This window comes from Anomaloglossus baeobatrachus, chromosome 2 (genome assembly GCF_048569485.1).
Source record: "Anomaloglossus baeobatrachus isolate aAnoBae1 chromosome 2, aAnoBae1.hap1, whole genome shotgun sequence".
Classification (NCBI taxonomy): domain Eukaryota; kingdom Metazoa; phylum Chordata; class Amphibia; order Anura; family Aromobatidae; genus Anomaloglossus; species Anomaloglossus baeobatrachus.
Genome location: NC_134354.1, coordinates 783,256,836 through 783,283,078, shown reverse-complemented (window position 1 = coordinate 783,283,078; position 26,243 = coordinate 783,256,836). Strand labels below are relative to the sequence as shown.

The 26,243-nt window shown below is 47.0% G+C and overlaps 1 protein-coding gene across 1 annotated transcript in view; it reads left to right on the top strand.

The window, feature by feature from the left end:
- The first annotated feature begins 256 nt into the window (after window positions 1-256).
- Window positions 257-26,243, top strand: part of MOGAT2 (monoacylglycerol O-acyltransferase 2) — an 82,918-nt gene continuing 56,931 nt past the window's right edge. Inside the window, exons 1-2 of the mRNA XM_075334720.1 lie at window positions 257-414; window positions 21,104-21,282. Of these exons, the coding sequence (XP_075190835.1) occupies window positions 321-414; window positions 21,104-21,282 (273 nt within the window). The 5' untranslated portion in view covers window positions 257-320. The remainder of the gene's footprint in view (window positions 415-21,103; window positions 21,283-26,243) is intronic.

The following is a 26,243-nucleotide window of genomic DNA, read 5'->3' as shown; positions in this document are numbered from 1 at the left end:
TAGTCTGTTACAATGTATCAGGAGAGAGACCCAATCATGGCCAAGCTGAGTTGTGACGTGTAGATGTGTTCTGAGCTATAAGGAGTTAATTATGCTGGCTGTATAGTTTGTTCCTGATGCCCCGATGGGTGCGGGGCAGTATGGATCAGTATAATCTCCGGCTGATAATGGCTGATATCACACAGATCAGTCCCAGCGGCCGCTTCGCCCCATAGAACGAGGCCGACGTTCACATTGCGACACGTCGTCTGGTCGCCGCAGACTTTGGACCCCGATCTCCAGGCTGCAGGAAGCCATTCTCTGCACAGCGGGCTCGCAGCATGGCCATCGAGTTTGCCTCTCGGTCCATTCCCTTAGAGCGGAGGCTGCAGACGGCGGCGGTGCTCCAATGGGTGTATTCATTCCTGGCGCTGGGTAAGTGCGGACCATAATCTGATTTACCAGTGAGAAGCTGTATCTAATCCTCTCCTGCGCGATACTGTCTGCTGAGCTGTGTATCTAATCCTCTCCTGTGTGATACTGTCTGCTGAGCTGTGTATCTAATCCTCTCCTGTGTGATACTGTCTGCTGAGCTGTGTATGTAATCCTCTCCTGTGTGATACTGTCTGCTGAGCTGTGTATCTAATCCTCTCCTGTGTGATACTGTCTGCTGAGCCGTGTATCTAATCCTATCCTGTGTGATACTGTCTGCTGAACTGTGTATCTAATCCTCTCCTGTGTGATACTGTCTGCTGAGCTGTGTATCTAATCCTCTCCTGTGTGATACTGTCTGCTGAGCTGTGTATGTAATCCTCTCCTGTGTGATACTGTCTGCTGAGCTGTGTATCTAATCCTCTCCTGTGTGATACTGTCTGCTGAGCCGTGTATCTAATCCTATCCTGTGTGATACTGTCTGCTGAACTGTGTATCTAATCCTCTCCTGTGTGATACTGTCTGCTGAGCTGTGTATCTAATCCTCTCCTGTGTGATACTGTCTGCTGAGCTGTGTATCTAATCCTCTCCTGTGTGATACTGTCTGCTGAGCTGTGTGTCTAATCCTCTCCTGTGTGATACTGACTACTGAGCCGTGTATCTAATCTTCCTGTGTGATTCTGTCTGCTGAGCTGTGTATCTAATACTATGCTGTGTGATACTGTCTGCTGAGCTGTGTATCTAATCCTCTCCTCTGTGATACTGTCTGCTGAGCTGTGTATCTAATCCTCTCCTGTGTGATACTGACTACTGAGCCGTGCATCTAATCTTCCTGTGTGACACTGTCTGCTGAGCCGTGTATCTAATCCTATCCTGTGTGATACTGTCTGCTGAGCTGTGTATCTAATCCTCTCCTGTGTGATACTTTCTTCTGTTGAGCCGTGTATGTAATCCTCTCCTGTGTGATACTGTCTGCTGAGCTGTGTATCTAATCCTATCCAGTGTGATACTGTCTGCTGAGCTGTGTATCTAATCCTCTGCTGTGTGATACTGTCTGCTGAGCTGTGTATCTAATCCTCTCTTGTGTGATACTGTCTGCTGAGCTGTGTATCTAATCCTATCCTGTGTGATACTGTCTGCTGAGCTGTGTATCTAATCCTCTCCTGTGTGATACTGTCTGCTGAGCTGTGTATCTAATCCTATCCAGTGTGATACTGTCTGCTGAGCTGTGTATCTAATCCTCTCCTGTGTGATACTGTCTGCTGAGCTGTGTATCTAATCCTCTCTTGTGTGATACTGTCTGCTGAGCTGTGTATCTAATCCTATCCTGTGTGATACTGTCTGCTGAGCTGTGTATCTAATCCTCTCCTGTGTGATACTGTCTGCTGAGCTGTGTATCTAATCCTATCCTGTGTGATACTGTCTGCTGAGCTGTGTATCTAATCCTCTCCTGTGTGGTACTGTCTGCTGAGCTGTGTATCTAATCCTCTCTTGTGTGATACTGTCTGCTGAGCTGTGTATCTAATCCTCTCCTGTGTGATACTGTCTGCTGAGCTGTGTATGTAATCCTCTCCTGTGTGATACTGTCTGCTGAGCTGTGTATCTAATCCTATCCTGTGTGATACTGTCTGCTGAGCTGTGTATCTAATCCTATCCTGTGTGATACTGTCTGCTGAGCTGTGTATCTAATCCTCTCCTGTGTGATACTGTCTGCTGAGCCGTGTATCTAATCCTATCCTGTGTGATACTGTCTGCTGAACTGTGTATCTAATCCTCTCCTGTGTGATACTGTCTGCTGAGCTGTGTATCTAATCCTCTCCTGTGTGATACTGTCTGCTGAGCTGTGTATCTAATCCTCTCCTGTGTGATACTGTCTGCTGAGCTGTGTATCTAATCCTCTCCTGTGTGATACTGACTACTGAGCTGTGTATCTAATCCTCTCCTGTGTGATACTATTTGCTGAGCTGTGTATCTAATCCTCTCCTGTGTGATACTGTCTGATGAGCTGTGTATCTAATCCTATCCAGTGTGATACTGTCTGCTGAGCTTTGTATCTAATCCTATCCAGTGTGATACTGTCTGCTGAGCTGTGTATCTAATCTTCCTGTGTGATAGTGTCTGCAGAGTTGTGTATCTAATCCTATCCTGTGTGATACTGACTACTGAGCCGTGTATCTAATCTTCCTGTGTGATACTGTCTGCTGAGCTGTGTATCTAATCCTCTCCTGTGTGATACTGCCTGCTGAGCTGTGTATCTAATCCTCTCCTGTGTGATCCTGTCTGCTGAGCTGTGTATCTGATCCTCTCCTTTGTGATCCTGTCTGCTGAGCTGTGTATCTAATCCTCTCCTGTGTGATACTGTCTGCTGAGCTGTGTATCTAATCCTCTCCTGTGTGATACTGTCTGCTGAGCTGTGTATCTAATCCTCTCCTGTGTGATACTGTCTGCTGAGCCGTGTATCTAATCCTATCCAGTGTGATACTGTCTGCTGAGCTGTGTATCTAATCCTCTCCTGTGTGATACTGTCTGCAGAACTGTGTATCTAATCCTCTCCTGTGTGATACTGTCTGTTGAGCAGTGTATCTAATCCTATCCAGTGTGATACTGTCTGCTGAGCTGTGTATCTAATCCTCTCCTGTGTGATACTGTCTGCTGAGCTGTGTATCTAATCCTCTCCTGTGTGATACTATCTGCTGAGCTGTGTATCTAATCCTATCCTGTGTGATACTGTCCGCTGAGCCGTGTATCTAATCCTCTCCTGTGTGATACTGTCTGCTGAGCCGTGTATCTAATCCTCTCCTGTGTGATACTGTCTGCTGAGAGGTGTATCTAATCCTCTCCTGTGTGATAATGTCTGCTGAGCTGTGTATCTAATCCTCTCCTGTGTGATACTGCCTGCTGGGCTATGTATCTAATCTTCCTGTGTGATATTGTCTGCAGAGTTGTGTATCTAATCCTATCCTGTGTGATACTGACTACTGAGCCGTGTATCTAATCTTCCTCTGTGATACTGTCTGCTGAGCTGTGTATCTAATCCTATCCTGTGTGATACTTTCTGTTGAGCCATGTATCTAATCCTATCCAGTGTGATACTGTCTGCTGAGCTGTGTATCTAATCCTATCCTGTGTGATACTGTCTGCTGAGCTGTGTATCTAGTCCTCTCCTGTGTGATACTGTCTGCTGAGCTGTGTATCTAATCCTCTCCTGTGTGATACTGCCTGCTGAGCTGTGTATCTAATCCTCTCCTGTGTGATCCTGTCTGCTGAGCTGCGTATCTAATCCTCTCCTGTGTGATACTGTCTGCTGAGCTGTGTATCTAATCCTATCCAGTGTGGTACTGTCTGCTGAGCTGTGTATCTAATCCTCTCCTGTGTGATACTATCTGCTGAGCTGTATATCTAATCCTATCCTGTGTGATACTGTCTGCTGAGCTGTGTATCTAATCCTCTCCTGTGTGATACTGTCTGCTGAGCCGTGTATCTAATCCTCTCCTGTGTGATACTGTCTGCTGAGCTGTGTATCTAATCCTCTCCTGTGTGATACTGTCTGCTGAGCTGTGTATCTAATCCTATCCAGTGTGATACTGTCTTCTGAGCTGTGTATCTAATCCTCTCCTGTGTGATACTATCTGCTGAGCTGTGTATCTAATCCTCTCCTGTGTGCTACTGTCTGCTGAGCTGTGTATCTAATCCTATCCTGTGTGATACTGTCTGCTGAGCTGTGTATGTAATCCTATCCTGTGTGATACTGTCTGCTGAGCTGTGTATCTAATCCTCTCCTGTGTGATACTGTCTGCTGAGCCGTGTATCTAATCCTCTCCTGTGTGATACTGTCTGCTGAGCTGTGTATCTAATCCTCTCCAGTGTGATACTGTCTGCTGAGCTGTGTATCTAATCCTCTCCTGTGTGATACTATCTGCTGAGCTGTGTATCTAATCCTCTCCTGTGTGCTACTGTCTGCTGAGCTGTGTATCTAATCCTATCCTGCATGACACTGTCTGCTGAGCTGTGTATCTAATCCTATCCTGTGTGATACTGTCTGCTGAGCTGTGTATCTAATCTTCTCCTGTGTGATACTGTCTGCTGAGCTGTGTATCTAATCCTATCCTGTGTGATACTGTCTGCTGAGCTGTGTATCTAATCCTCTCCTGTGTGATACTGTCTGCTGAGCCGTGTATCTAATCCTCTCCTGTGTGATACTGTCTGCTGAGCTGTGTATCTAATCCTCTCCTGTGTGATACTGTCTGCTGAGCTGTGTATCTAATCCTATCCTGTGTGATACTGACTACTGAGCCGTGTATCTAATCTTCCTGTGTGATACTGTCTGCTGAGCTGTGTATCTAATCCTCTCCTGTGTGATACTGCCTGCTGAGCTGTGTATCTAATCCTCTCCTGTGTGATCCTGTCTGCTGAGCTGTGTATCTGATCCTCTCCTTTGTGATCTTGTCTGCTAAGCTGTGTATCTAATCCTCTCCTGTGTGATACTGTCTGCTGAGCTGTGTATCTAATCCTCTCCTGTGTGATACTGTCTGCTGAGCTGTGTATCTAATCCTCTCCTGTGTGATACTATCTGCTGAGCTGTGTATCTAATCCTCTCCTGTGTGCTACTGTCTGCTGAGCTGTGTATCTAATCCTATCCTGCATGACACTGTCTGCTGAGCTGTGTATCTAATCCTATCCTGTGTGATACTGTCTGCTGAGCTGTGTATCTAATCTTCTCCTGTGTGATACTGTCTGCTGAGCTGTGTATCTAATCCTATCCTGTGTGATACTGTCTGCTGAGCTGTGTATCTAATCCTCTCCTGTGTGATACTGTCTGCTGAGCTGTGTATCTAATCCTCTCCTGTGTGATACTGTCTGCTGAGCTGTGTATCTAATCCTATCCTGTGTGATACTGACTACTGAGCCGTGTATCTAATCTTCCTGTGTGATACTGTCTGCTGAGCTGTGTATCTAATCCTCTCCTGTGTGATACTGCCTGCTGAGCTGTGTATCTAATCCTCTCCTGTGTGATCCTGTCTGCTGAGCTGTGTATCTGATCCTCTCCTTTGTGATCCTGTCTGCTGAGCTGTGTATCTAATCCTCTCCTGTGTGATACTGTCTGCTGAGCTGTGTATCTAATCCTCTCCTGTGTGATACTGTCTGCTGAGCTGTGTATCTAATCCTCTCCTGTGTGATACTGTCTGCTGAGCCGTGTATCTAATCCTATCCAGTGTGATACTGTCTGCTGAGCTGTGTATCTAATCCTCTCCTGTGTGATACTGTCTGCAGAACTGTGTATCTAATCCTCTCCTGTGTGATACTGTCTGCTGAGCAGTGTATCTAATCCTATCCAGTGTGATACTGTCTGCTGAGCTGTGTATCTAATCCTCTCCTGTGTGATACTGTCTGCTGAGCTGTGTATCTAATCCTCTCCTGTGTGATACTATCTGCTGAGCTGTGTATCTAATCCTATCCTGTGTGATACTGTCCGCTGAGCCGTGTATCTAATCCTCTCCTGTGTGATACTGTCTGCTGAGCCGTGTATCTAATCCTCTCCTGTGTGATACTGTCTGCTGAGAGGTGTATCTAATCCTCTCCTGTGTGATAATGTCTGCTGAGCTGTGTATCTAATCCTCTCCTGTGTGATACTGCCTGCTGGGCTATGTATCTAATCTTCCTGTGTGATATTGTCTGCAGAGTTGTGTATCTAATCCTATCCTGTGTGATACTGACTACTGAGCCGTGTATCTAATCTTCCTCTGTGATACTGTCTGCTGAGCTGTGTATCTAATCCTATCCTGTGTGATACTTTCTGTTGAGCCATGTATCTAATCCTATCCAGTGTGATACTGTCTGCTGAGCTGTGTATCTAATCCTATCCTGTGTGATACTGTCTGCTGAGCTGTGTATCTAGTCCTCTCCTGTGTGATACTGTCTGCTGAGCTGTGTATCTAATCCTCTCCTGTGTGATACTGCCTGCTGAGCTGTGTATCTAATCCTCTCCTGTGTGATCCTGTCTGCTGAGCTGCGTATCTAATCCTCTCCTGTGTGATACTGTCTGCTGAGCTGTGTATCTAATCCTATCCAGTGTGGTACTGTCTGCTGAGCTGTGTATCTAATCCTCTCCTGTGTGATACTATCTGCTGAGCTGTATATCTAATCCTATCCTGTGTGATACTGTCTGCTGAGCTGTGTATCTAATCCTCTCCTGTGTGATACTGTCTGCTGAGCCGTGTATCTAATCCTCTCCTGTGTGATACTGTCTGCTGAGCTGTGTATCTAATCCTCTCCTGTGTGATACTGTCTGCTGAGCTGTGTATCTAATCCTATCCAGTGTGATACTGTCTTCTGAGCTGTGTATCTAATCCTCTCCTGTGTGATACTATCTGCTGAGCTGTGTATCTAATCCTCTCCTGTGTGCTACTGTCTGCTGAGCTGTGTATCTAATCCTATCCTGTGTGATACTGTCTGCTGAGCTGTGTATGTAATCCTATCCTGTGTGATACTGTCTGCTGAGCTGTGTATCTAATCCTCTCCTGTGTGATACTGTCTGCTGAGCCGTGTATCTAATCCTCTCCTGTGTGATACTGTCTGCTGAGCTGTGTATCTAATCCTCTCCAGTGTGATACTGTCTGCTGAGCTGTGTATCTAATCCTCTCCTGTGTGATACTATCTGCTGAGCTGTGTATCTAATCCTCTCCTGTGTGCTACTGTCTGCTGAGCTGTGTATCTAATCCTATCCTGCATGACACTGTCTGCTGAGCTGTGTATCTAATCCTATCCTGTGTGATACTGTCTGCTGAGCTGTGTATCTAATCTTCTCCTGTGTGATACTGTCTGCTGAGCTGTGTATCTAATCCTATCCTGTGTGATACTGTCTGCTGAGCTGTGTATCTAATCCTCTCCTGTGTGATACTGTCTGCTGAGCCGTGTATCTAATCCTCTCCTGTGTGATACTGTCTGCTGAGCTGTGTATCTAATCCTCTCCTGTGTGATACTGTCTGCTGAGCTGTGTATCTAATCCTATCCTGTGTGATACTGACTACTGAGCCGTGTATCTAATCTTCCTGTGTGATACTGTCTGCTGAGCTGTGTATCTAATCCTCTCCTGTGTGATACTGCCTGCTGAGCTGTGTATCTAATCCTCTCCTGTGTGATCCTGTCTGCTGAGCTGTGTATCTGATCCTCTCCTTTGTGATCTTGTCTGCTAAGCTGTGTATCTAATCCTCTCCTGTGTGATACTGTCTGCTGAGCTGTGTATCTAATCCTCTCCTGTGTGATACTGTCTGCTGAGCTGTGTATCTAATCCTCTCCTGTGTGATACTGTCTGCTGAGCCGTGTATCTAATCCTATCCAGTGTGATACTGTCTGCTGAGCTGTGTATCTAATCCTCTCCTGTGTGATACTGTCTGCAGAACTGTGTATCTAATCCTCTCCTGTGTGATACTGTCTGCTGAGCAGTGTATCTAATCCTATCCAGTGTGATACTGTCTGCTGAGCTGTGTATCTAATCCTCTCCTGTGATACTGTCTGCTGAGCTGTGTATCTAATCCTCTCCTGTGTGATACTATCTGCTGAGCTGTGTATCTAATCCTATCCTGTGTGATACTGTCTGCTGAGCCGTGTATCTAATCCTCTCCTGTGTGATACTGTCTGCTGAGCCGTGTATCTAATCCTCTCCTGTGTGATACTGTCTGCTGAGAGGTGTATCTAATCCTCTCCTGTGTGATAATGTCTGCTGAGCTGTGTATCTAATCCTCTCCTGTGTGATACTGCCTGCTGGGCTGTGTATCTAATCTTCCTGTGTGATATTGTCTGCAGAGTTGTGTATCTAATCCTATCCTGTGTGATACTGACTACTGAGCCGTGTATCTAATCTTCCTGTGTGATACTGTCTGCTGAGCTGTGTATCTAATCCTATCCTGTGTGATACTTTCTGTTGAGCCATGTATCTAATCCTATCCAGTGTGATAATGTCTGCTGAGCTGTGTATCTAATCCTATCCTGTGTGATACTGTCTGCTGAGCTGTGTATCAAGTCCTCTCCTGTGTGATACTGTCTGCTGAGCTGTGTATCTAATCCTCTCCTGTGTGATACTGCCTGCTGAGCTGTGTATCTAATCCTCTCCTGTGTGATCCTGTCTGCTGAGCTGCGTATCTAATCCTCTCCTGTGTGATACTGTCTGCTGAGCTGTGTATCTAATCCTATCCAGTGTGGTACTGTCTGCTGAGCTGTGTATCTAATCCTCTCCTGTGTGATACTATCTGCTGAGCTGTATATCTAATCCTATCCTGTGTGATACTGTCTGCTGAGCTGTGTATCTAATCCTCTCCTGTGTGATACTGTCTGCTGAGCCGTGTATCTAATCCTCTCCTGTGTGATACTGTCTGCTGAGCTGTGTATCTAATCCTCTCCTGTGTGATACTGTCTGCTGAGCTGTGTATCTAATCCTATCCAGTGTGATACTGTCTGCTGAGCTGTGTATCTAATCCTCTCCTGTGTGATACTATCTGCTGAGCTGTGTATCTCATCCTCTCCTGTGTGCTACTGTCTGCTGAGCTGTGTATCTAATCCTATCCTGTGTGATACTGTCTGCTGAGCTGTGTATGTAATCCTATCCTGTGTGATACTGTCTGCTGAGCTGTGTATCTAATCCTCTCCTGTGTGATACTGTCTGCTGAGCCGTGTATCTAATCCTCTCCTGTGTGATACTGTCTGCTGAGCTGTGTATCTAATCCTATCCAGTGTGATACTGTCTGCTGAGCTGTGTATCTAATCCTCTCCTGTGTGATACTATCTGCTGAGCTGTGTATCTAATCCTCTCCTGTGTGCTACTGTCTGCTGAGCTGTGTATCTAATCCTATCCTGCATGATACTGTCTGCTGAGCTGTGTATCTAATCCTATCCTGTGTGATACTGTCTGCTGAGCTGTGTATCTAATCTTCTCCTGTGTGATACTGTCTGCTGAGCTGTGTATCTAATGCTATCCTGTGTGATACTGTCTGCTGAGCTGTGTATCTAATCCTCTCCTGTGTGATACTGTCTGCTGAGCCGTGTATCTAATCCTCTCCTGTGTGATACTGTCTGCTGAGCTGTGTATCTAATCCTCTCCTGTGTGATACTGTCTGCTGAGCTGTGTATCTAATCCTATCCAGTGTGATACTGTCTGCTGAGCTGTGTATCTAATCCTCTCCTGTGTGATACTATCTGCTGAGCTGTGTATCTAATCCTCTCCTGTGTGCTACTGTCTGCTGAGCTGTGTATCTAATCCTATCCTGCATGATACTGTCTGCTGAGCTGTGTATCTAATCCTATCCTGTGTGATACTATCTGCTGAGCTGTGTATCTAATCCTCTCCTGTGTGATACTGTCTGCTGAGACGTGTATCTAATCCTATCCAGTGTGATACTGTCTGCTGAGCTGTGTATCTAATCCTCTCCTGTGTGATACTATCTGCTGAGCTGTGTATCTAATCCTCTCCTGTGTGATACTGTCTGCTGAGCCGTGTATCTAATCCTATCCTGTGTGATACTGTCTGCTGATCTGTGTATCTAATCCTATCCTGTGTGATACTGTCTGCTGAGCTGTGTAGCTAATCCTCTCCTGTGTGATACTGTCCGCTGAGCTGTGTATCTAATCCTCTCCTGTGTGATACTGTCTGCTGAGCTGTGTATCTAATCCTCTCCTGTGTGATACTGTCCCCCGTAGAAGGCCCAGTAAGGGGAGTCTCCCATTTTCTGGATTTGTGACCTCTTCTCAGGAGCAGAATATGAGACGTCTTCATTCTAATGGCGCATTATGAAGGGTCCCGGTGGGGGAGGGGCAGTTGTGGGGGACGCGGTTTCTTTCTCTGCAGTTTCGCCTTAATCCCACATTTATTTTATTGGATGATTAAATACATGGATCCTTGCCTTTATGACCTGACACAGTGTCCTGTACAGGGGGGACACCGGGGGGACGGGACACGTCATGAATAATAGATGTAATATAATGCGTCTGAGACCCCGCACTTAGGATGTGGCTGCACCTGCTCCAGGAGGGTAACGTGACCCCTCTGAGGGCTCAGATCGGGAAGATCCGCTCATTAAAATAATGATGATAAACGATCCTGGAGTCAGAGACAAAAACAGCGCGGGGGGGGGGGCATCCAAAATAGAAAAACTGTGATGCCCAGAACAATATCTAAGATACAATGCAACTAAGTTATCAACAGTGCGGGCAGCAACATGGCATGATAGGTCCTCAAAATCCAGACAAGAATGGACACATATACAGAGATACATGATAAGATCCTGTCTGCAGCCACCACTAGGGGGAGCTCCCTGTATACAGAGACACATGATAAGATCCTGTCTGCAGCCACCACTAGGGGGAGCTCCCTGTATACAGAGATACATGATAAGATCCTGTCTGCAGCCACCAGTAGAGGGAGCTCCCTGTATACAGAGATACATGATAAGATCCTGTCTGCAGCCACCACTAGGGGGAGCTCCCTGTATACAGAGATACATGATAAGATCCTGTCTGCAGCCACCACTAAAGGGAGCTCCCTGTATACAGAGATACATGATAAGATCCTGTCTGCAGCCACCACTAGGGGGAGCTCCCTGTATACAGAGATACATGAGAAGATCCTGTCTGCAGCCACCACTAGGGGGAGCTCCCTGTATACAGAGATACATGATAAGATCCTGTCTGCAGCCACCACTAGGGGGAGCTCCCTGTATACAGAGATACATGATAAGATCCTGTCTGCAGCCACCACTAGGGGGAGCTCCCTGTATACAGAGATACATGATAAGATCCTGTCTGCAGCCACCACTAGGGGGAGCTCCCTGTATACAGAGATACATGATAAGATCCTGTCTGCAGCCACCACTAGGGCGAGCTCCCTGTATACAGAGATACATGATAAGATTCTGTCTGTAGCCACCACTAGGGGGAGCTTCCTGTATACAGAGATACATGATAAGATTCTGTCTGCAGTCACCACTAGGGGGAGCTTCCTGTATACAGAGATACATGATAAGATCCTATCTGTAGCCACCACTAGGGGGAGATCCCTGTATACAGAGATACATGATAAGATTCTGTCTGTAGCCACCACTAGGGGGAGCTCCCTGTATACAGAGATACATGATAAGATCCTGTCTGCAGCCACCACTAGGGGGAGCTCCCTGTATACAGAGATACATGATAAGATCCTGTCTGCAGTCACCACTAGGGGAGCTTCCTGTATACAGAGATACATGATAAGATTCTGTCTGCAGTCACCACTAGGGGGAGCTCCCTGTATACAGAGATACATGATAAGATTCTGTCTGCAGCCACCACTAGAGGGAGCTCCCTGTATACAGAGATACATGATAAGATCCTGTCTGCAGCCACCACTAGGGAGAGCTCCCTGTATACAGAGATACATGATAAGATCCTGTCTGCAGCCACCACTAGAGGGAGCTCCCTGTATACAGAGATACATGATAAGATCCTGTCTGCAGCCACCACTAGGGGGAGCTCCCTGTATACAGAGATACATGATAAGATCCTGTCTGCAGCCACCACTAGAGGGAGCTCCCTGTATACAGAGATACATGATAAGATCCTGTCTGCAGTCACCACTAGGGGGAGCTCCCTATACACAGAGATACATGATAAGATCCTGTCTGCAGTCACCACTAGAGGGAGCTCCCTGTATACAGAGATACATGATAAGATTATGTCTGCAGCCACCACTAGGGGGAGCTCCCTGTATACAGAGATACATAATAAGATCCTGTCTGCAGCCACCACTAGGGGGAGCTCCCTGTATACAGAGATACATGATAATATCCTGTCTGCAGCCACCACTAGGGGGAGCTCCCTGTATACAGAGATACATCATAAGATCCTGTCTGCAGCCACCACTAGGGGGAGCTCCCTGTATATAGAGATACATGATAACATTATATCTGCAGCCACCACTAGGGGGAGCTCCCTGTATACAGAGATACATAATAAGATCCTGTCAGCAGCCACCACTAGTGGGAGCTCCCTGTATACAGAGATACATGATAATATCCTGTCTGCAGCCACCACTAGGGGGAACTTTCTGTATACAGAGATACATGATAAGATCCTGTCTTCAGCCACCACTAGGGGGAGCTCCCTGTATACAGAGATACATGATAAGATCCTTTCTGCAGTCACCACTAGAGGGAGCTCCCTGTATACAGAGATACATGATAAGATCCTGTCTTCAGCCACCACTAGAGGGAGCTCCCTGTATACAGAGATACATGATAAGATCCTGTCTGCAGCCACCACTAGGGGGAGCTCCCTGTATACAGAGATACATGATAAGATCCTGTCTGCAGCCACCACTAGGGGGAGCTCCCTGTATACAGAGATACATGATAAGATCCTGTCTGCAGCCACCACTAGGGGGAGCTCCCTGTATACAGAGATACATGATAAGATCCTGTCTGCAGCTACCACTAGGGGGAGCTCCCTCTATACAGAGATACATGATAAGATCCTGTCTGCAGCCACCACTAGGGGGAGTTCCCTGTATACAGAGATACATGATAAGATCCTGTCTGCAGCCACCACTAGGGGGAGCTCCCTGTATACAGAGATACATGATAAGATCCGGTCTGCAGCCACCACTAGGGGGAGCTCCTTGTATACAGAGATACATGATAAGATCCTGTCTGCAGCCACCACTAGAGGGAGCTCCCTGTATACAGAGATACATGATAAGATCCTGTCTGCAACCACCACTAGGGGGAGCTCCCTGTATACAGAAATACATGATAAGATCCTGTCTGCAACCACCACTAGGGGGAGCTCCCTGTATACAGAGATACATGATAAGATCCTGTCTGCAGCCACCACTAGGGGGAGCTCCCTGTATACAGAGATACATGATAAGATCCAGTCTGCAGCCACCACTAGGGAGAGCTCCCTGTATACAGAGATACATGATAAGATCCTGTCTGCAACCACCACTAGGGGGAGCTCCCTGTATACAGAGATACATGATAAGATCCTGTCTGCAGCCACCACTAGGGGGAGCTCCCTGTATACAGAGATACATGATAAGATCCTGTCTGCAGCCACCACTAGGGGGAGCTCCCTGTATACAGAGATACATGATAAGATGCTGTCTGCAGCCACCACTAGGGGGAGCTCCCTGTATACAGAGATACATGATAAGATCCTGTCTGCAGCCACCACTAGGGGGAGCTCCCTGTATACAGAGATACATGATAAGATTCTGTCTGCAGCCACCACTAGGGGGAGCTCCCTGTATACAGAGATACATGATAAGATTCTGTCTGCAGCCACCACTAGGGGGAGCTCCCTGTATACAGAGATACATGATAAGATCCTGTCTGCAGTCACCACTAGGGGGAGCTCCCTGTATACAGAGATACATGATAAGATCCTGTCTGCAGTCACCACTAGGGGGAGCTCCCTGTATACAGATATACATGATAAGATCCTGTCTGCAGCCACCACTAGGGAGAGCTCCCTGTATACAGAGATACATGATAACATCCTGTCTGCAGTCACCACTAGGGGGAGCTCCCTGTATACAGAGATACATGATAAGATCCTGTCTGCAGCCACCACTAGTGGGGCTTCCTGTATACAGAGATACATAAGATCCTGTCTGCAGTCACCAGTAGGGGGAGCTCCCTGTATACAGAGATACATGATAAGATCCTGTCTGCAGCCACCACTAGGGGGAGCTCCCTCTATACAGAGATACATGATAAGATCCTGTCTGCAGCCACCACTAGGGGGAGCTCCCTGTATACAGAGATACATGATAAGATTCTGTCTGCAGCCACCACTAGGGGGAGCTCCCTGTATACAGAGATACATGATAAGATCCTGTCTACAGTCACCACTAGGGGGAGCTCCCTGTATACAGAGATACATGATAAGCTCCTGTCTGCAGCCGCCACTAGGGGGAGCGCCCTGTATACAGAGATACATGATAAGATCCTGTCTGCAGCCACCACTAGGGGGAGCGCCCTGTATACAGAGATACATGATAAGATCCTGTCTGCAGCCACCACTAGGGGGAGCGCCCTGTATACAGAGATACATGATAAGATCCTGTCTGCAGCCACCACTAGAGGGAGCTCCCTGTATACACAGATACATGATAAGATCCTGTCTGCAGCCGCCACTAGGGGGAGCGCCCTGTATACAGAGATACATGATAAGATCCTGTCTGCAGCCACCACTAGGGGGAGCGCCCTGTATACAGAGATACATAAGATCCTGTCTGCAGCCACCACTAGGGGGAGCTCCCTGTATACAGAGATACATAAGATCCTGTCTGCAGCCTCCACTAGGGGGAGCTCCCTGTATACAGAGATACATGATAAGATTCTGTCTGCAGCCACCACTAGGGGGAGCTCCCTGTATACAGAGATACATGATAAGATCCTGTCTGCAGTCACCACTAGGGGGAGCTCCCTGTATACAGAGATACATGATAAGATCCTGTCTGCAGTCACCACTAGGGGGAGCTCCCTGTATACAGAGATACATGATAAGATCCTGTCTGCAGTCACCACTAGGGGGAGCTCCCTGTATACAGAGATACATGATAAGATCCTGTCTGCAGTCACCACTAGGGGGAGCTCCCTGTATACAGAGATACATGATAAGATCCTGTCTGCAGTCACCACTAGGGGGAGCTCCCTGTATACAGAGATACATGATAAGATCCTGTCTGCAGCCACCACTAGGGGGAGCTCCCTGTATACAGAGATACATGATAAGATCCTGTCTGCAGCCATCACTAGGGGGAGCTCCCTGTATACAGAGATACATGATAAGATCCTGTCTGCAGCCATCACTAGGGGGAGCTCCCTGTATACAGATACATGATAAGATCCTGTCTGCAGTCACCACTAGGGGGAGTTCCCTGTATACAGAGATACATGGTAAGATCCTGTCTGCAGCCACCACTAGGGGGAGCTCCCTGTATACAGAGATACATGGTAAGATCCTGTCTGCAGTCACCACTAGGGGGAGCTCCCTGTATACAGAGATACATGATAAGATCCTGTCTGCAGTCACCACTAGAGGGAGCTCCCTGTATACAGAGATACATGATAAGACCCTGTCTGCAGCCACCACTAGGGGGAGCTCCCTGTATAAAGAAACTATCTACATTCGTTTGATACAGCGCTGATTATTTCGCAGCCAGTATTGATCGCTGATTCACTTAATATTTTAGAATATATACATACCAGGTTTATGTTTGTGGTAATGATGAGTGATACTGCTCAATACTTGATCGAGTATCGTGGTACCCAGGCATCATGCTCATGATCCTGCTCCACATATTTAGCGGGTTTTTTTCCCCCCAGATTTTGCAGGTTAGGATTAGAGGCGTAGAGGAAGGGATTATAGCTTGTGATGGGCGATCTGCTCAGACGCTCGAGGCTCGACGTTAGTAAAAAGCATTATGGGAAGTTATTGATTGGCTTCTTTAAATCTACGGCGGGAGAGAGGGCAGGGTTTTTTAATTTTGGTCGCCCTAAATCCAAGAACATCATGTAGTGAAGCAAGCCTGTGCTTTCTGGTCGTGCTTTTACGGGCTAAATATCTAAGCACCCACGATACTTGGACGAGCACCCTGATGCTAAATCGAGTAACTAGCAGTGCCGAGCATGCTCACTCATCAATTATTATCGCCTTCCTGTCCTTGCTGCTGCACCCTAAAACCCAAAGTCTCTTGTCAGGGCTTCATCTATTCTATTCTCTATTAATACCATAAAGTTTGCAAGCATATATCATCTACCTAATTTAATATGTGCAAGGCGTGAGGTAAGGGACAGGGAAGTGGATGTTCTGCTGATGGTGGACACAGAGGCCGTTGACTAGTTGTAACAGTGCCTTCTGCAGGAGCACAAAAACACGCCCATCTGAGACCTATCTTCAACAAGGCTTTTCTTCTAATTTTTGGCAGCTTTTGTCGGCTATACTTGTTTAGGAGTCTTACTCCTTATTAATGGGAAAAATTGTATTCTGAGGCCATCCTCTACCTTCCTTCCAGGGTGTATTGCAGTCCCTCCTAATTTTTTGGAGCCTTTGCCCATAATGCATTGGTTTTACTAGTCTCAGAGTCCCACTCCTTAATAATGGGAAAAAAATTGTATTCTGAAGCCTCTCTCTACGTGCCTTCCAGGGTATTTTGCAGTCCCCCCTAATTTTTGGCAGCCCTCGTACATAGTACATAGGCTTTAGAAGTCCCACTACATAACAATTTTAACAGAATGTATATGAGGCCCTCCTTTATGTCTATTACGGGGTGTATATGGGTTTCTCCTTTATGTCTAATACAGGGTGTATCGAGGTTCCTCCTTTATGTCTAATACAGGGTGTATCGGGGTACGTTCTTTATGTCTAATACAGGGTGTATCACAATTCCTCCTTTATGTCTAATACAGGGTGTATCAGGGTACCTCCTTTGTCTAATATAGGGTGTATCGGAGGCACTCCTTTATGTCTAATACAGGGTGTATTGGGGTCCCTACTTTATGTCTAATATAGGATGTATCACAGTCCCTCCTTTATGTCTAATACAGGGTGTATTGGATTTCCTCCTTTATGCCTAATACAGGATGTATTGGAGTCCCTCCTTTATGTCTAATACAGGGTGTATCAGGGTCCCCACACACAGTTTGATGCCCCCACAGTTCCTGCACACAGTTTGATGCCCCTACAGTCCCTGCACACAGTTTGATGCTCCTACAGTCCCTGCACACAGTTTGATGCCCCTACAGTCCCTGAACATAGTTTGATGCTCCTACAGTCCCTGCACACAGTTTGATGCCCCTACAGTCCCTGAACACAGTTTGATGCCCCCACAGTCCCTGCACATAGTTTGATGCCCCCACAGTCCCTGCACACAGTTTGATGCCCCTACAGTCCCTGCACACAGTTTGATGCCCCTACAGTCCCTGCACACAGTTTGATGCCCCTACAGTCCTTGAACACAGTTTGATGCCCCTACAGTCCCTGCACATAGTTTGATGCCCCCACAGTCCCTGCACATAGTTTGATGCCCCTACAGTCCCTGCACACAGTTTGATGCCCCTACAGTCCCTGAACACAGTTTGATGCCCCTACAGTCCTTGAACACAGTTTGATGCCCCTACAGTCCCTGCACATAGTTTGATGCCCCTACAGTCCCTGCGCACAGTTTGGTGCCCCCATAGTTCCTGCACACAGTTTGGTGCCCCCACAGTTCCTGCACACAGTTTGATGCCCCTACAGTCCCTGCACACAGTTTGATGTTCCTACAGTCCCTGCACACAGTTTGATGCCCCTACAGTCCCTGCACACAGTTTGATGCCCCTACAGTCCCTGAACATAGTTTGATACCCCTACAGTCCCTGCACACAGTTTGATGCCCCCACAGTCCCTGAACACAGTTTGATGCTCCTACAGTCCCTGAACATAGTTTGATGCCCCTACAGTCCCTGAACATAGTTTGATGCCCCTACAGTCCCTGCACATAGTTTGATGGCCCTACAGTCCCTGAACACAGTTTGATGCCCCTACAGTCCCTGCACACAGTTTGATGCTCCTACAGTCCCTGAACACAGTTTGATGCTCCTACAGTCCCTGCACACAGTTTGATGCTCCTACAGTCCCCGCACACAGTTTGATGCCCCCACAGTTTCTGCACACAGTTTGATGCTCTTACAGTCCCTGCACACAGTTTGATGCCCCTACAGTCCCTGCACACAGTTTGATGCCCCTACAGTCCCTGAACACAGTTTGATGCCCCTACAGTCCCTGAACACAGTTTTTTGCCCCCTACAGTCCCTGCACATAGTTTGATGCCCCTACAGTCCCTGCGCACAGTTTGGTGCCCCCATTGTTCCTGCACACAGTTTGGTGCCCCCACAGTTCCTGCGCACAGTTTGGTGCCCCCACAGTTCCTGCACACAGTTTGATGCCCCTACAGTCCCTGCACACAGTTTCATGTTCCTACAGTCCCTGCACACAGTTTGATGCCCCTACAGTCCCTGCACACAGTTTGATGCCCCTACAGTCCCTGAACATAGTTTGATGCCCCTACAGTCCCTGCACACAGTTTGATGCCCCCACAGTCCCTGAACATAGTTTGATGCTCCTACAGTCCCTGAACATAGTTTGATGCCCCTACAGTCCCTGAACATAGTTTGATGCCCCTACAGTCCCTGCACATAGTTTGATGCCCCTACAGTCCCTGAACACAGTTTGATGCTCCTACAGTCCCTGAACACAGTTTGATGCCCCCACAGTCCCTGAACACAGTTTGATGCCCCTACAGTCCCTGAACATAGTTTGATGCCCCTACAGTCCCTGAACATAGTTTGATGCCCCTACAGTCCCTGCACATAGTTTGATGCCCCCACAGTCCCTGAACACAGTTTGATGCTCCTACAGTCCCTGCACACAGTTTGATGCCCCCACAGTCCCTGAACACAGTTTGATGCCCCTACAGTCCCTGAACATAGTTTGATGCCCCCACAGTCCCTGAACACAGTTTGATGCCCCTACAGTCCCTGAACATAGTTTGATGCCCCTACAGTCCCTGCACATAGTTTGATGCCCCTAAAGTCCCTGCACACAGTTTGATGCTCCTACAGTCCCCGCACACAGTTTGATGCCCCCACAGTTCCTGCACACAGTTTGACGCCCCCCACAGTCCCCGCTCATGTTATGATGCCCTCACACAATCATCCCACTTGTCTGTATTTCCTAATTCTCTGCTGCCCAGTTATAACTGAAGGTCCTTAATTCTCCACATAGATGGAACAACAATCTGACCGCTCCCTGCTCCAACACTGTATGTAACTGTATCTGTGCCCTGAGTACATAGACACAGATCAGGACAGTGTATACAGTACACGACCTCCTGGAATAGTGAACAACTTCCCAAATTTGGGACAATCCCGCTAAATAGGCTGGGAGCTATGATATACATACAGTATATGACTGCTGCAGTATATGGCAACTGAACTCCTTCCTAACACTGTTCTATGGTTTTCCTGTAGTCACCACTAGGGGGAGCTCACAACAGATAGATTTTACAGTTTCTATTGAGTCCTAGTGGTGGCTGTATAGCTCAGTCTGCAGTGAGCCCCCTCTAGTGGTGGCTGTATAGCGCAGTCTGCAGTGAGCCCCCTCTAGTGGTGGCTGTATAGCGCAGTCTGCAGTAAGCCCCCTCTAGTGGTGGCTGTATAGCTCAGTCTGCAGTGAGCCACCTCTAGTGGTGTCTGTATAGCTCAGTCTGCAGTGAGCCCCCTCTAGTGGTGGCTGTATAGCGCAGTCTGCAGTGAGCCCCCTCTAGTGGTGGCTGTATAGCGCAGTCTGCAGTGAGCCCCCTCTAGTGGTGGCTGTATAGCTCAGTCTGCAGTGAGCCCCCTCTAGTGGTGGCTGTATAGCTCAGTCTGCAGTGAGCCCCCTCTAGTGGTGGCTGTATAGCTCAGTCTGCAGTGAGCCCCCTCTAGTGGTGGCTGTATAGCGCAGTCTGCAGTGAGCCCCCTATAGTGGTGGCTGTATAGCTCAGTCTGCAGTGAGCCCCCTCTAGTGGTGGCTGTATAGCTCAGTCTGCAGTGAGCCCCCTCTAGTGGTGGCTGTATAGCTCAGTCTGCAGTGAGCCCCCTCTAGTGGTGGATGTATAGCTCAGTCTGCACTGAGCTCCCTCTAGTGGTGGCTGTATAGCGCAGTCTGCAGTGAGCCCCCTCTAGTGGTGGCTGTATAGCGCAGTCTGCAGTGAGCTCCCTCTAGTGGTGGCTGTATAGCTCAGTCTGCAGTGAGCCCCCTCTAGTGGTGGCTGTATAGCTCAGTCTGCAGTGAGCCCCCTCTAGTGGTGGATGTATAGCTCAGTCTGCACTGAGCTCCCTCTAGTGGTGGCTGTATAGCGCAGTCTGCAGTGAGCCCCCTCTAGTGGTGGCTGTATAGCTCAGTCTGCACTGAGCTCCCTCTAGTGGTGGCTGTATAGCGCAGTCTGCAGTGAGCCCCCTCTAGTGGTGGCTGTATAGCTCAGTCTGCAGTGAGCCCCCTCTAGTGGTGGCTGTATAGCTCAGTCTGCACTGAGCTCCCTCTAGTGGTGGCTGTATAGCGCAGTCTGCAGTGAGCTCCCTCTAGTGGTGGCTGTATAGCTCAGTCTGCACTGAGCTCCCTCTAGTGGTGGCTGTATAGCTCAGTCTGCACTGAGCTCCCTCTAGTGGTGGCTGTATAGCTCAGTCTGCAGTGAGCCCCCTCTAGTGGTGGCTGTATAGCTCAGTCTGCACTGAGCTCCCTCTAGTGGTGGCTGTATAGCGCAGTCTGCAGTGAGCCCCCTCTAGTGGTGGCTGTATAGCTCAGTCTGCAGTGAGCCCCCTCTAGTGGTGACTGTATAGCGCAGTCTGCAGTGAGCCCCCTCTAGTGGTGACTGGATGCAGTTAGATCTTTAGCATTTACTGTGAGACGGCAAATTTGGAGATCACTAGAGATTACTTATCACTTTGTTTGCAGCGCTTTCATAGCATTTGGGTATAACATCAGATTTATGAACCCTTGTGCCACTTTTTCTGCATTAAAAGAGTTATGCGAGCTGGAAGAAAAAAAATCTGCACTCATCTATGTGACTGTAATCTGCCGAATCCTGACATTGTGTGATGTGCACACTTTTACTGTTCCCCTTTGGTTCTTTTTCCTGCAGCGCAGACCTGCATCATCCTGTTCTTCGCTCTTCTCTTCACCCGGTTCTGGATAATCAGTGTCCTATATGCAGTATGGTGGTTCATAGACTGGGACACCCCCACCGTGGGGGGCAGGAGGAGCCCCTGGCTGCAGAGGAGCGTGGTGTGGAGATACCTCAGAGACTATTTCCCTATAAAGGTAAGCGATCAAAAATGTGCTATAAAGAGAGGAATACCAGAAGTATAATATGCAGCATGCCCTCTAGTGGTCTGATTTATAATATACAGCATGCCCTCTAGTGGTCTGATTTATAATATGCAGCATGCCCTCTAGTGGTCTGATTTATAATATACAGCATGCCCTCTAGTGGTCTGATTTATAATATGCAGCATGTCCTCTAGTGGTCTGATTCATAATATGCAGCATGCCCTCTAGTGGTCTGATTTATAATATGCAGCATGCCCTCTAGTGGTCTGATTCATAATATGCAGCATGCCCTCTAGTGGTCTGATTTATAATATGCAGCATGCCCTCTAGGGGTGTGATTCATACTATGCAGCATGCCCTCTAGTGGTCGGATTAATAATATGCAGCATGCCCTCTAGTGGTCTGATTCATAGTATGCAGCATGCCCTCTAGTGGTCTGATTTATAATATACAGCATGCCCTCTAGTGGTCTGATTTATAATATGCAGCATGCCCTCTAGTGGTCTGACTTATAATATGCAGCATGCCCTCTAGTGGTCTGATTTAAAATATGCAGCATGCCCTCTAGTGGTCTGATTTATAATATGCAGCATGCTCTCTAGTGGTCAGATTCATAATATGCAGCATGGCCTCTAGTGGTCAGATTCATAATATGCAGCATGCCCTCTAGTGGTCTGATTTATAATATGCAGCATGCTCTCTAGTGGTCAGATTCATAATATGCAGCATGCTCTCTAGTGGTCAGATTCATAATATGCAGCATGCTCTCTAGTGGTCAGATTCATAATATGCAGCATGCCCTCTAGTGGTCTGATTTATAATATGCAGCATGCCCTCTAGTGGTCTGATTTAAAATATGCAGCATGCCCTCTAGTGGTCTGATTAATAATATGCAGCATGGCCTCTAGTGGTCAGATTTATAATATGCAGCATGCCCTCTAGTGGTCTGATAGATAATATGCAGCATGCCCTCTAGTGGTCAGATTTATAATATGCAGCATGCCCTCTAGTGGTCAGATTCATAATATGCAGCATGCCCTCTAGTGGTCTGATTCATAGTATGCAGCATGCCCTCTAGTGGTCTGATTTATAATATGCAGCATGCCCTCTAGTGGTCTGACTTATATGCAGCATGCCCTCTAGTGGTCTGATTTAAAATATGCAGCATGCCCTCTAGTGGTCTGATTTATAATATGCAGCATGCTCTCTAGTGGTCAGATTCATAATATGCAGCATGCCCTCTAGTGGTCTGATTTAAAATATGCAGCATGCCCTCTAGTGGTCTGATTAATAATATGCAGCATGGCCTCTAGTGGTGGGATTCATAGTATGCAGCATGGCCTCTAGTGGTCACATTCATAATATGCAGCATGCCCTCTAGTGGTGGGATTCATAATATGCAGTATGCCCTCTAGTGGTCTGATAGATAATATGCAGCATGCCCTCTAGTGGTCTGATTTAAAATATGCAGCATGCCCTCTAGTGGTCTGATTCATAGTATGCAGCATGCCCTCTAGTGGTCTGATTGATAATATGCAGCATGCCCTCTAGTGGTCTGATTCATAATATGCAGTATGCCCTCTAGTGGTCTGATTGATACTATGCAGCATGCCCTCTAGTGGTCTGATTGATAATATGCAGCATGCCCTCTAGTGGTCTGATTCATAATATGCAGTATGCCCTCTAGTGGTCAGATTCATAATATGCAGTATGCCCTCTAGTGGTCAGATTCATAGTATGCAGCATGCCGTCTAGTGGTCTGATTCATAGTATGCAGCATGCCCTCTAGTGGTCAGATTCATAATATGCAGCATGCCCTCTAGTGGTCTGATTCATAGTATGCAGCATGCCCTCTAGTGGTCTGATTTAAAATATGCAGCATGCCCTCTAGTGGTCTGATTTATAATATGCAGCATGCCCTCTAGTGGTCTGATTCATAGTATGCAGTATGCCCTCTAGTGGTCAGATTCATAGTATGCAGCATGCCCTCTAGTGGTCTGATTAATAATATGCAGCATGGCCTCTAGTGGTCAGATTCATAATATGCAGCATGCCCTCTAGTGGTCTGATAGATAATATGCAGCATGCCCTCTAGTGGTCTGATTTAAAATATGCAGCATGCCCTCTAGTGGTCTGATTCATACTATGCAGCATGCCCTCTAGTGGTCTGATTGATAATATGCAGCATGCCCTCTAGTGGTCTGATTCATAATATGCAGTATGCCCTCTAGTGGTCTGATTGATACTATGCAGCATGCCCTCTAGTGGTCTGATTGATAATATGCAGCATGCCCTCTAGTGGTCTGATTCATAATATGCAGTATGCCCTCTAGTGGTCAGATTCATAGTATGCAGTATGCCCTCTAGTGGTCAGATTCATAATATGCAGTATGCCCTCTAGTGGTCAGATTCATAGTATGCAGCATGCCCTCTAATGGTCTGATTCATAATATGCAGCATGCCCTCTAGTGGTCAGATTCATAGTATGCAGCATGCCCTCTAGTGGTCAGATTCATAGTATGCAGCATGCCCTCTAGTGGTCAGATTCATAGTATGCAGCATGCCCTCTAGTGGTCGGATTCATAGTATGCAGCATGCCCTCTAGTGGTCAGATTCATAGTATGCAGCATGCCCTCTAGTGGTCAGATTCATAGTATGCAGCATGCCCTCTAGTGGTCTGATTCATAGTATGCAGCATGCCCTCTAGTGGTCTGATTCATAGTATGCAGCATGCCCTCTAGTGGTCTGATTCATAGTATGCAGCATGCCCTCTAGTGGTCGGATTCATAGTATGCAGCATGCCCTCTAGTGGTCAGATTCATAGTATGCAGCATGCCCTCTAGTGGTCAGATTCATAGTATGCAGCATGCCCTCTAGTGGTCAGATTCATAGTATGCAGCATGCCCTCTAGTGGTCGGATTCATAGTATGCAGCATGCCCTCTAGTGGTCAGATTCATAGTATGCAGCATGCCCTCTAGTGGTCAGATTCATAATATGCAGCATGCCCTCTAGTGGTCTGATTCATAGTATGCAGCATGCCCTCTAGTGGTCAGATTCATAATATGCACCATGCCCTCTAGTGGTCAGATTCATAATATGCAGCATGCCCTCTAGTGGTCTGATTCATAGTATGCAGCATGCCCTCTAGTGGTCAGATTCATAGTATGCAGCATGCCCTCTAGTTGTCAGATTCATAGTATGCAGCATGCCCTCTAGTGGTCAGATTCATAATATGCAGCATGCCCTCTAGTGGTCAGATTCATAATATGCAGTATGCCCTCTAGTGGTCGGATTCATAGTATGCAGCATGCCCTCTAGTGGTCGGATTCATAGTATGCAGCATGCCCTCTAGTGGTCAGATTCATAGTATGCAGCATGCCCTCTAGTGGTCAGATTCATAGTATGCAGCATGCCCTCTAGTGGTCAGATTCATAGTATGCAGCATGCCCTCTAGTGGTCAGATTCATAGTATGCAGCATGCCCTCTAGTGGTCAGATTCATAGTATGCAGCATGCCCTCTAGTGGTGTGATACATATTATGATCAATATTTTATACCTTGTTTTTCATTAACATTTAAGCAGTTTCTACATCTTTGATAATTTAGTGTTGCTTTATTCAGAGAAGCGAGGACACAGCGTATGTTGCGTATTTTACTTTGTGTTGTTACATTGATGGCTTTAGCTCATTCTAATCTTTGTTTGAACTGATTCAGCAGAGTCTATGCTTTATCGTCTTTTTGTTGACACTTTTATACTTTTGGATAAGTTCTGATCCTTCCCCATTCTTCAGTCATTGTGATAAATACTTGTGTCATGTGAGGCCGAACAACAGTGGGGTACACGTACACTGACAGACACTGGCCGCGTGTTCTTGTCTCCGGTGCATCACCACTAATTGGACAAAGACTGGCAGATCTGGAGATCCCTTATATCTTGATCCAAACTAGTTCTCCCAGGAAAAGGGTTTCCATGACAATATTATGCAGCATGCCCTCTAGTGGTCTGATTGATAATATGCAGCATGCCCTCTAGTGGTCAGATTTATAATATGCAGCATGCCCTCTAGTGGTGCGATTCATAGTATGCAGCATGCCCTCTAGTGGTGCGATTCATAGTATGCAGCATGCCCTCTAGTGGTCTGATTGATAATATGTAGCATACCCTCTAGTGGTCTGATTTATAATATGCAGCATGCCCTCTAATGGTCTGATTTATAATATGCAGCATGCCCTCTAGTGGCGTGATTCATAATATGCAGCATGCCCTCTAGTGGCGTGATTCATAATATGCAGCATGCCCTCTAGTTGTTGGGTTCATAATATGTAGCATATCCTCTAGTGGTCGGATTAATAATATGCAGCATGCCCTCTAATGGTCTGATTTATAATATGCAGCATGCCCTCTAGTGGTCTGATTTATAATATGCAGGATGCCCTCTAATGGTCTGATTTATAATATGCAGCATGCCCTCTAGTGGTGTGATTCATAATATGCAGCATGCCCTCTAGTGGTCTGATTGATAATATGCAGCATGCCCTCTAATGGTCTGATTTATAATATGCAGCATGCCCTCTAATGGTCTGATTTATAATATGCAGCATGCCCTCTAATGGTCTGATTTATAATATGCAGCATGCCCTCTAGTGGCGTGATTCATAATATGCAGCATGCCCTCTAGTGGCGTGATTCATAATATGCAGCATGCCCTCTAGTTGTTGGGTTCATAATATGTAGCATATCCTCTAGTGGTCGGATTAATAATATGCAGCATGCCCTCTAATGGTCTGATTTATAATATGCAGCATGCCCTCTAGTGGTCTGATTTATAATATGCAGGATGCCCTCTAATGGTCTGATTTATAATATGCAGCATGCCCTCTAGTGGTGTGATTCATAATATGCAGCATGCCCTCTAGTGGTCTGATTCATAGTATGCAGCATGCCCTCTAAT